This window comes from Muscardinus avellanarius (assembly GCF_963383645.1).
Source record: "Muscardinus avellanarius genome assembly, chromosome: 12".
NCBI lineage: Eukaryota > Metazoa > Chordata > Mammalia > Rodentia > Gliridae > Muscardinus > Muscardinus avellanarius.
The window spans coordinates 14120580-14133061 of record NC_137798.1 but is presented as its reverse complement, the minus strand read 5'-3'; the positions used below and the strand labels follow the sequence as shown (position 1 = coordinate 14133061).

The 12482-nt window shown below is 40.6% G+C and overlaps 1 protein-coding gene across 1 annotated transcript in view; it reads right to left on the bottom strand.

Annotated features, from left to right (window-relative positions):
- TTBK2 (tau tubulin kinase 2) overlaps positions 1-11880 on the bottom strand; it is a gene marked incomplete at both ends in the record, with an annotated part of 75237 nt that extends 63357 nt beyond the window's left edge. Inside the window, 2 exons of the mRNA XM_080707478.1 lie at positions 6030-6177; positions 11812-11880. Of these exons, the coding sequence (XP_080563604.1) occupies positions 6030-6177; positions 11812-11880 (217 nt within the window). The remainder of the gene's footprint in view (positions 1-6029; positions 6178-11811) is intronic.
- Between the last annotated feature and the right edge of the window lie 602 nt (positions 11881-12482).

Genomic DNA, 12482 nt, shown 5'->3' with positions numbered 1-12482 from the left:
GACAATCTTTGCCAGATACAGAGGGCAAGACAGGAGGACTGTAGGTTTGAGGCCAGTGTATGGTAACTTAAGATCCTGTTTCAACATAAAAAACAAAAAGGTGGGGTATAGCTCGGAGGTAGAACTCCCTGGGTTCAATTCCCAAGTTAAGGAAGGAAGGAAGGAAAGAAGAAAGGAAGGGAGTGAATTTGTTTACTGATAACATTACCTATGTAGAAAATTCAAAGAAGCCACGCACTGGTGCACACCTAAATCCCAAGCAATTTAGGAGGCTCATGAGGATCATAAATTTGAGGTTAGCCTGGGCAACTTAGCAAAATCCTGTTTGAAAATAAAAGTAAAAAGAGCTAGGGATGTAGCTCAGTTGTAGAACACCCCTGGGTTCAATCCCCAGTAAGAACAACAACAACAACAAAAAAGAAATCTACAATAAAATTCCTGGAAGTGACATGGGTTTATAACAAGATTGCAGAATAGAAGGTTAACATACAAAACTCTACAGTAATTAGGATAAAGCTGTGCACAGTAAAATATGCCTATAATCCCAATACATGAAAGGCTGAGATAGGAAGATCATGGGTTCAAAGCCAGCCCCAGCCTCAGCAACTTAGCGAGACCCTGTTTCAAAATACATATGAAAAAAGTAATTACAATAGCATCATTTGTAGAAGACCAGGCATACAGAAGCGAGGAACAGAATAGGGCCCAGAAACAGACCCACATAATTAAAATCAATTAGCTCTGAGAAAGGCAATGCGACAGAGAAAAGATAGTCTTTTTGTTAAAATGATACGGAAACAGATTCACATGCAACTAAATTAATCTAGATACACACCTTACACCTGAAAATCTTAACCCAAAATAGATCACTGACTTAAATGTAAAATAAAGCTAGAAAAAAAAAAGAAATTTTTTTTGGGGGGTGGTACTGGGGTTCCTGGAAACCCTTCTATCTCCGGGCTACACTCCCAGACCTACTTTATATTTTATTTGGAAACAGGGTCTCTTAAGCCAGAGAGGCTGATTTGAACCTGCACAATCCTCCTGTCTCTGCCTCCCAAGCGTGGGGATTACAAGCGTGCGCCACCATGCCTGGCCGCCAAATAGGAGAAAATTTAGATGATATGCTTTGGTGTTAGCCAGGTGTGGTGAGCCTACTTATAATCCTAGTATTTGAGAGGCTGAGACAGGAGGATCTCAGGTTCTCAGCCAGCCTCAACAACTTAATATGAGGCTCTCTGCAACTTAGTGAGACACTGTTTTAAAATAAAAGAATAAAATCAGGCTGGGGGTGTAGCTCAGAGGTAGAATGTCCCTGGGTTTCACCCCCAGTACCCCCTGACACTATATATATGTTTAGTGTTGGCTTTTAGACATAACACTAAAGGCATAACTGATGAAATAAAAAATAAAAAATCTGGAATTCATTAGAATTAAAAACTTCTAGCCAGGCATGGTGTCACACACTTGTAACCCCAGCATTTGGGAAACTGAGACCGGAGGATTGTGGTTCGCGGACAGCCTCAGCTACTTAGTGAGGCCCTCTGCAACTCAGTGAGACCCCGGTTTCAAAATAAAGAATAAAAAATAGGGCAGGGGGTGTAGCTTGGAGGTCGAATGCCCCTGGGTCCATCCCCAGACCCACAAAAAAAATAAATAAATAAATAACAAGACAAGCCATACACTGGGAGAAAACATCTACAAAAGACCTAAAAAATAAAAATCTAATATCCAAATATTCTAAGAATTCTCAAACTAAATAAGAAAACAAATGACCTGATTTGAAAATGAGCTAAGGATTTTAATGAACACACTAGGATTACAAGTATGCTCACCACGCCTGGCTAACACCAAACGGTATTGTCTAAAAGAAGACATACAGATGTCAAATAAGTGTATGAAAAGCTGCTCAGATGTTGCGTGCCTGTAATCCTAGTAATCGGGAGGCTAAAACAGGAGGATCACAGGTTCAAGGATAGCCTCAGCAAGTAGTGAGACACTCATTAACTTAGACCCTGTTTCAAAAATAAAAATAAGAATAAAATAGGGCTGGAGGGTATAGCCTGGAGGTACACACCCCTGGGTTCAATCCCCAATAACAAAACAAACAAAAAGTTTGCTCAACATCATAGGTCATCAAGGAAATACTTAATTAGTACAACGAGATGTCACTATATACCCACTAGATGACCAAACTCCAGAACACTCACAACTCAAAATGCTACTGAGGATGTGGAACAACAGGTACCCTCATTCGTTGCTCACTGGGTGCAAAATGGTATAGCCACTTTGAGAGGCATTTTGGCAGTTGGTTACAAAACTAAACGATCCTTTGCTCTCCAATTCTGCAAGAATGCGCCTTAGTATTTACCCAAAGGCACCGAGAACTTTGTTTATAGCAACATTATTCGTAATTGCCAAAACCTGGACACAATCAAGATGTTCTTTGGCAGTTGAATAAACTGATATATCCAGACAATGGATATATCATTGGCATATTTAATTTTGATATATTATTCAATAACAAAAAGAAATGAGCTGCCAAGCCATTAACTCAGATGCATATTAATAAATGAACAAAGCCAACACTATATAATTACAGGTATCTAACACTTTCACTATATAATTACAGGTAGATAACACTTTTGAGAAGGCAAAAAGTAAAAAAGATAGTAAAAAGATTAGTAGTTACCAGGGGTAGAGAGAGATGAACAGAGAGAATCTTTAGGACAGTGGAAAATATAAATATATGTGGGGGGTATACATACATACATACATACATATGTAAAATGATCTGTATCCACCATATTATATATTTGTTTGTCTACACCCATAGAATATACAACACTGAGAATGAAGCCTATTGTAAACTGTGAATTTGTGGTGATAGTGATATATCAAAAAAGGCTCATAAACTATAACAAATGCACTTCCCAATAGGGAATGCTGATAATGAGGAAGGCTATGCATGTGTGAGGACGGGAAATGTATGGGATGCTTCTATACATCTATTTCTCAGGTTCCCTGTGAACTTAATGCTGCTCACAGAAACAACAAAGAAAGTCTTTAACATTTAGGGAAAAAGCCGGGCATGGTGGGCACGCTTGTAATCCCAGCGCTTGGGAGGCTGAGACAGGAGGATCACACAAGGTCGAAGCCAGCCTCAGCTCCTTAGTGAGCCTCTCAGCAACTTAGTGAGACCCTGTTCCCAAATAAAGTATAAAACAGGTCTGGGAGAAAAGCCTGGTGGTAGAAAAGACCCTGGGCTCCACCCCCAGTATCTCAAAAAAAAAAAAAAAAAAAAAGAAAGAAAAGAAAAAGAAAGATACTATTAATGAAAGGTTTTCATGAGCTGAAGAAATCTAGGGTTGTTAAGTACAGGAAAGACTGCATGAAAGATAACTGAGCACTAAGAAAATGAAAAAGGCATTACATGAATTTTAAGGAGAGGGACTGATTTATTAAACAGTGTAAAATTTAGGTTTCAACTTAGTGAGACCCTGTTTCCAAATAAAATATAAAATAGGTCTGGGAGTGTAGCCCGCAGGTAGAAAAGCCCCCTGGGTTACACCCTCAGTACCACAAAAAATAATAAAAATAAAAATATATTTTATTTGGCAAAGAAACAAATTCTTATACCAATTACCAAAACGTGAACATCAATTTAAAATTAACAGTTCTAATTAAGGACTAGCCTCTGGTCATATACCTTTTTCTTAAACACTTAGCCACTTGCTGGGCGTGGTGGCACATGTTTGTAATCCCAGCACTTGGGAGGCTGAAACAGGAGGATCATGGTTCGAGGACAGCCTCAGCTACTATTTAGTGAGGCCCTTTGCAACTCAGTGAGACCCTGTTTCAAAGTAAGGAATAAAAAATAGGGCTAGGGGTATAACTTGGAGGTAGAATGCCCCTGGGTTCTATCCCCAGTACCGCAAAAACAACAACAAACAAACAAACAAACAAACAAAAAGCCATTTAATAGCTACCAAGAAGGGAAGAGCAGCTCAGCTCCATAAAAATGTTCTCAAAAGGCCCAGACTCTAAAAAAATCTTCAGCAAAAAAAAGGTTGTGAAGGCTTAAGGTAGGAAGCCAAGAAAGACAAAGACTGCCTCACTGAAATATAGACCAGAAGATGAAAAACCTATTCATTTCTGAAAAGTGAATTCTGAGGAAGTGGGTACCACATGGTCATAAGCTAATAAAAAAAAATCTTAGGTGATATGAAAAGTAAAAGAGAACGTTAATATCCAACAACCCCCAACTCATTCATAAAAGGCACTAAACTGATCTTTCAGCTCTGTCACACAATCCTGATCAAGGGGCAGGAGAACCTCCTAAAGGGCTGTGGCGCTGTCTCCGGCCTCACTGCAGCATCTTCCCAGGGCCAAGCTGATGCTGACGCTGGCGCGCCCTTCATGGGCTTGGCTGGCAGTGCAACATACACCTGGGATCTGGGCAACCTGGGGAAAGGTAGCTCCAGATGCACCTGCTTGTGCCTTTATATGAAAGAGTTGAGAGCAACTTGAGAGAAGAGGGAGGAAGAGCAGAAAGGTGAGAAAAAGAAAGAGCCGCCTTCTCTATTCTTTCTCCAATTCTTTGTTCTCCCAGTAGTGACAATGGTGGCTGATCTACCCACTGTCTTCCTAATTTACCATGCTGTGAGAAAGCTAAATTAAAGATGACTATTAAATAGATTTAAGCCAGCTGTGGGGGTGCACACTTGTAATCCCAGAATTTGGGAGGCTGAGACAGAGCATTGTAGATTCAAGGACTGCCTCAGCAAATAGAGACTCTCGTTAACCGAGCAAGACCACGTTTCAACATAAAAACAAAATAGGGGTAAGGGTATACCTTAGAGGCAGAATGTCCCTGGGTTCAATCCTCAATGCCACAATGAGTAAATGAATGAATGAATCAGGCTGGGGTGTAGCTCAGAGGTAAAACCCCTAGGTTCAAACCCCAATACCACACACACACACACACACACACACACACACACACACACACACAGATTTATAACATTGTGCTCTAATCAAATGAACCAAATGGTAGAAAAACTTAGCTGTAAAGCTTAGAGCAAATGGGAATGATTATTCTTACTTTTGATTCAGATCAAATATTTTATTTTTTATTTTATTTATTTATTTATTTATTTATTTATTTATTGGTGGTACTGGGGGTGGAACCCAGAGCCTTTCTACCTCTGGGCTCTATTCCAGACCTATTTTATGTTTTATTTGGAAACAGGGTCTCACTAAGTTGCTGAGAGCCTCACTAAGTAGCTGAGGCTGGCTTTGAACCTGTGGGATCCTCCTGTCTCAGCCTCCCAAGGGCAGGGATTACAAGCGTGCGCCACCACGCCCAGCTCAGATCAAATATTTTAGTATTAGTAATATCATAGTATGTCATTAAACAGAGATTACAAAGATGAATGCAAACTAGTGATGTATTCAGAGTTTTACAAGATTAGATAACAGAAAAAGAATTTTTTGACTTTGTAGTAAAAATATAGACACTTGAGTAATAAAATGCACTTCAAAAATGACAACAGGGCCAGGAAGTTATCCTCTGAAACTCAAGTGTGGCAGTATTTTTACCCATCCTCCACTATGAATTGAAGGCCACTTTGTTAAATTGACTCAAAAATGCTTAGCATCCAAAGAAATGGTATAAAAATCTCAGAGGTATGTAATGCTTGTTTAAAAAAAAAAAGGGAAACTTTCCCCAGCAGATGAGGACAACACTTTCTGAAGCAACAGAGCAACTCTGCTCATCGCTCTCTCTCACAGTCGCTCACCCTGAAAAGGGTTTCCCAGTGTCCAATTAGTCTAAGCAATAAGATATTTTTACTATTAACTAATGACCAAATTTTCAAGAAAAAAAAGTATTCCGCATGTTCATATGTCGCAGAAACCATAGTATCCAATCAGTAGTTAGCAAATGAAATCAAGGCTCAAGAAGATGATTAGCATAAATTGTAAATTATCATACAACTGTAATTTGCACATCATCCGAAGCTGCTTACCTTGTAGTTTTTTCAAAACCGCAACCTCCATTTTCAGAACTTGTTTTGGTTGTTGAGCTGATTCCACCTTCAGTGCAACATTCTCCCTGGTGAGCATGTCCAAGGCATCGTAAATTTCTCCAAAGCCCCCACCCCCAATCTTCCTCAACTGCACAAAAAAATAAATAAAATGCACTTAAGATTATGAGAAGATTATGAGAACCAAATGATCTCTTTTATTTAGGAAATAACATGTAATTTTACTATCCTGTTTTACAATAAACAATTTCATTGTTGTTAAATCAACTTTGTATATGGCAATAAGAAACAAATGCTGGAAATAAATTCAAACCTTTTTCCATAGGTCTGTCCGCAGAAAGTAATAAAATTATTTTAGCCACAAACAATTTAAAACTTGGTTTACAGACACCACAAGAACTGTCACAAAGAATCCAGTATTTAAAACAATCAGCTTGCCGGGCGTGGTGGCGCACGCTTGTAATCCCTGCGCTTGGGAGGCTGAGACAGGAGGATCGCACAGGTTCGAAGCCAGCCTCGGCTACTTAGTGAGACCGTGTTTCCAAATAAAATATAAAATAGGTCTAGGAGTGTAGCCCAGAGGTAGAAAGCCTCTGGGTTCCACCCCTAGTACCACCAAAAATAAATAAATAAATAAATAAATAAATAAATAAATAAATAAATAAAACAATCAGCTCGCCAGGCGTGGTGGCACATGCTTGTAATCCCAGCGCTTGGGAGGCTTAGACAGGAGGATCCCGCAGGTTCGAAGCCAGCCTCAGCTACTGAGTGAGGCTCTCAGCAACTTTGTGAGACTGTTTCCAAATAGGTCTGGGAGTGTAGCCTGGAGGTAGAAAAGCCCCTGGGCTCCACCCCCCACTACCACAAAAAATAAAAAATTATAAAAAAACAATCAGCTCCCACTAATGCCACTTAAGCTTATTATTTTGACGATAAAGTACTTATTAGCAAACTTTTTCATGTTTTTTGGTTTGTTATTGTTTTGTTGCTTTTTGGTACTGAGGATTGAACCCAGAAACATTCTACCTCTGAGCTATATCCCTAACTCTATTTTATTTTTTATTTGCAAACAGGGTCTTGCTATGTTGTGGAGGCTGGCCTTGAAACTTTAATCTCCCTGTCTCAGTCTCCCAAGTACTACGATTACAGGCCTATACCACCATATTATCTGCAGACTTTTTTTTCTTTTTTGGTGGTACTGGGATTCCTGGAAGCCCATCTACCTCCAGGCCACACCCCCAGACCTATTTTACACTTTTTTTTTTTTTTTGGAAACAGGGTCTCTTAAGCCAACACGTCTGGCTTCAAACCTGCGCGATCCTCCTGGCTCTGCCTCCCAAGAGTGGGGATTACAAGCATGCGTCACCACGCCCGGCCATCTGCAGACTTTTTAAACCCATGAAATCCTTTTGCCAACTGATATCTTCTGTGGAACCAATCTGATGGATGTATATAGGGGAAGTGAGAGAATGAAGTCATCAGCCAGCACCCAGCCCCTCACTACCTTTTACTCTCTTCTCTTAGGCAACGAACAGGCCTCCAAAGAACAGGCAGAAAGCTATTCTCTCTCTCTCTCTCTCTCTCTCTTTTTTTTTTTTGGTGGTACTGGGGTTCCTGGAAGCCCTTCAACCTCCGGGCTACACTCCCAGAACTATTTTTATACTTTTTTATTTGGAAACAGGGTCTCTTAAGCCAGAGAGGCTGGCTTCGAACCAGCACAATCCTCCTGTCTCTGCCTCCCAAGTGCGGGGATTACAAGCGTGCGCCACCACACCCGGCTCTTATTTTATATTTTAAAACAGGCTAGGTTGATGAAAGTTTTACTACTTGAGGTGAAGCTGTCCTTGAACCTATGATCCTCCTGTCTCAGCCTTCCCAGTACTAGGATTACAGGCATGCATACCAACTGACTCAAACATTTAATATACTTCTCCTTGATTAGCCTAATTGGAAAATGTCAGGACCTTCAAGTATCATTAACAAGTTTTAAAGATCTAGTGATGACTAGACCTATAGGGTTCTAAAAAAAAAAAAAAACTGGGTTGGTGATGCACTTTGAGCTAGACTTGAGCAAGAAAATGAGTCTCTATTTTCTGAAACTAGGTCTCCTCTCCTAAGCACATCATCAAACATCTAGGATGTGATATAATGTGGGAAGTCACCACTAGAAGCACAGGGTCCTAAACCGTAAACCCCAGGGGCCCGAGCTCATCTCTTACTTATTTCTCCATTGGAGTTTCACTGATCACTGTCTCTTAACTGTTTCTTTATCATCATGGGAATGAGTTCACTTATTCAATTATTTTACCAGACCAAACCTCAAGAATCACTTCTATTATTCCACTACTTTTTAACTTATGTTGCTGAATTTCCAGTGCCAATGTCCTAACTCCACTAGAGATACCAAGCTTCTTGAGAGGCCACCTGTACTATTTCTTTATGTTCCCACATCATTTGGCAAAGTACTAATTATATAATTATCATTTAGTAACTATTTGCTTTGTATGTACAGGTTCTAACCATTCTTTACCTTTGTTTGGTGAGCAAATGGAATACTATAAAAAACTGCAGAATAAATTTGTGATAAAAAAATAAATTCCAAAGCGGGGTGTGGTAGCACACACTTGTAATCCCAGCATTTGGGAGGCTGACAGGAGAACTGCGGTTCGCGGACAGCCTCAGCTACTCAGTGAGGCCCTTTGCGACTTGGTGAGACCCTGTTTCAAATGAAAGAATAAGCCACACGGGGTGGCACACACTTGTAATCCCAGCATTCAGGAGGCTGAGACTGGAGGATTGCGATTAATAGCCTCAGCTACTTAGTGAGGCCCTCTGCAACTCAATGAGACCCTGTTTCAAAATAAAGACTAAAAAATAGGGCAGGCAGGGAGTATGGCTCAGAGGTCCAATGCCCCTGGGTTCCATCCCCAGACCCACACACACACACACACAAAAAGAATAAAAAATAGGGCTGGGGGTGTAGCTCAGAGGCAGAATGCCCTGGGTTCCATTCCCAGTACTGAAAAAAAAAAAAATCCAGAAATATTCAATTAAATATGTTGCACTTTATTGTACCCTTATTGGTACTTAAAATTATTTATTTTGTCCATTAAACAAAGCCTAGTGAGATTTTAAAAACTCTTAAATAGCCAGGCGTGGTGGCGCACGCTTGTAATCCCAGCATTTGGGAGGCTGAGACAGGAGGATTGTGGTTTGCAGACAGCCTCAGCTACTTAGTGAGGCCTCTGCAACTTAGTGAGACCCTGTTTCAAAATAAAGAATAAAAAATAGGGCAGGGGGTATAGCTTGGCGGTCGAATGTCCCTGAGTTCCATCCCCAGACCCCAGGGGAAAAAAAAAACTCTTAAATAAGGCCGGGCATGGTGGCACACGCTTGTAATCTCCGCCCTTGGAAGGCTGAGACAGAAGGATCACACAGGTTCAAAGCCAGCCTCAGCTACTGAGTGAGGCTCTCAGCAACTTAGTGAGACCCTGTTTCCAAAAATAGTATAAAATAGGTCTGGGAGTATAGCCCGGAAGGAGAGAGCCTCTGGGTTCCACCCCCAGTACCACTAAAAAGTAAATAAAATAAATAAAAAACTCTTAAATAAGCCAACTTGTGCCAGGCATGGTGGTGCACACTTGTAATCCCAGCATTCGGGAGGCTGAGACTGGAGGATCGCGATTTGCGGACACCGTCAGCTACTTAGTGAGGCCCTGTTTCAAAATAAAGTATAAAGAACAGGGCAGGAGGTGTAGCTCAGAGGTCGAATGCCCCTGGGCTCCATCCCCAGACACACACACACACACACACACACACACACACACACACACACACAGCCAATTTGCAGTGGTTCATGTCTGTAGTACCAACTACTCAAAAGACAGAAGCAGAAGAGTCTCCAATCGAACCAATCCTGAGTTCAGAGCCAGACTGGACAAGAGGGTAAGATCCTATCTCAAATACAATGACAACAACCAAAGGAATGTCCTTCTAATTATGAATTCATAGAAGGGAGCTCGTTGTTTTATCTCACATACAAAAAGAACTTACCAAATGACAGAATAAATACAATCTAATCCCAGTACTTGAGAGCCTGAGACAGGAGAAATGCAGATTCTCGGCCAACCTCAGCAACTTAGGCCTTCTGCAACTTAGCGAGACTCTGCTTCAAAATAAGAAATATAACAGGGCTGGGGTGTAGCACAGAGGTAGAATGCCCCTAGGTTCCATCCCCAGTACAACCAAAAACAACAAAAATATAGGCTAATGTAATGATTTCTTTATTCCTATAATGTCATTCGAACATTAGTAGTTTTCATTGTTGTTTTGTTTTGTATTTTTGGTACTGGGGATTGAATCCAGGAGTGTCCTACCTCCAAGCTACATCCCAGCCCTTTTTAAAAAATTTTTAGCTGGCATGGTGGTGCACGCTTATAATCCCAGCATTTGGGAGGCTAAGACAGGAGGATCGCGATTTACGGACAGCCTCAGCTACTACTTAGTGAGGCCCTTTGCAATTTATTGAGACCCTGTTTCAAAATAAAGAATAAACAATAGGGCTGGGGCTATAGCTCGAAGGTAGAATGTCACTGGGCTCCATCCATAGTACCACACCAAAACAAACAAACAAACAAAAAAAAACTCTGGGTCAGAGATAAAAGAATAAAGATTAACCATAAATTGATGACTGTTTAAGCTGAGTCATAAGTACATAGAGGTTCATTACATGTCTCCATTTTTATGATTACTTACAATTTTCCTTAAAAATAAAAAATAATGTATAATTAATTGTATTTTCAAAAACTGTATTCTAAACTGGGAGTGCTAGTGCACGCTTGTAATCTCAGTACTTGGGAGGGTGAGACAGGAGAATCACATAGTAGAGGACATCCTCAGCTATTTAGTGAGGCCCTCCACAACTTAGTGAGACCCTGTTTCAAAATAAAGAATACAAAATAGGGCTGGGGGTAGAATGCCCCTGGGTTCAATCCCCAGTATCACAAAAATAAAAGAAATAAAAAAATAAAAAACACTGTATTCTAGCTGGGCGTGGTGGCGCATGCTTGTAATCCCAGCATTCGGGAGGCTGAGACCCGAGGATAGCGGTTCGCGGACAGCCTCAGCTACTTAGTGACGCCCTCTGCAACTCAGTGAGACCTGGTTTCAAAATAAAGAATAAAAAATAGGGCAGGGGGTGTAGCTCAGAGGTTGAATGCCCCTGGGTTCCATCCCCAGACTCAGGGGAAAAAAAACAACAACTGTATTCTAAGACAGGTGTGGTGGTACATGCTTATAATCCCAGTACTTGGGAGGCCGAGACAGGAGAATCACAGGTTCACAGCCAGCCTCAGCTACTTAGTGAGGTCCTCTGTAACTTAGTGGGACCCTATTTTAAAATAAAAAGTAAAATAGAGCTGGGGGTACAGCTCTGAGGTAGAAGGCCCCTGGGTTAAATCCCCTATACCAGAAAAAAAAAGAAAAAATATATTTTTTTCTTAATTGCTTTTTTCCCGAAGTACACTTTCATTTACCTTATTGGAAGTTAAGATAATTTAGTACAATATGAAGAAAGACTAAGAATTATACTATAAACAGATCTTGACCATGGGAAAATAACTGCTTTAGGCATATAAGTAACATAGGTATATTTCCTAATAAAATGATTTTTATTAGAATACCAAAAATTTACATATATATGTATATATATATATATGTATGTGTACACACACACACACACACACACTCTGAGATGTATACTCACCACTTTCCATCTCTCTTTGACCAGGATTCCAACACTGAGGATATCTGGCTGCTCTCCTCCCCCACTCATTGCCAAACACCGGTGTGGTAGAACAGCTACACAGGCATCTAGCTCCCAAGGGTGGTTTCCATTTAACCTAAACAAAAAAAGGTAGCAGTACATCAGGACTAATTAATCAACACTACATTCCCGCTTCAAGAAGCACTACTAACCCTATACATTAATCAGGATGTCTCCTTGGAAAGGAGAGGAAATCCCACCAACTGTTCCAAAAGTTGCTTAATGCATACTATAAAAAGCATATCATCATCCACACAGATGCCTAGCCACTAAAGACACTGTTACGACACATTATCTATACAGTAACTGACTGCTAGACTAAAGAGGGAGCTTGGAGTCATGGCACTTGACCCATATACACTACTATGCTGAGTACTCACACTGCCTAAGAAAAAACATGGTACCTCATTTACAACTAACAGCTTAGTTTAACAGGCTGTAACAGTTAACCTAACATCGATAGATAGATAGACAGACAGACAGGCAGGCAGGCAGAATGATAAATGGATAGATAAATAGATGTGTGTGTGTGTGTGTGTGTGTGTGTGTGTGTGTGTGTGTGGTACTGGGGATGGAACAGGGGCATTTTACCTCTGAGCTATATACCTCCA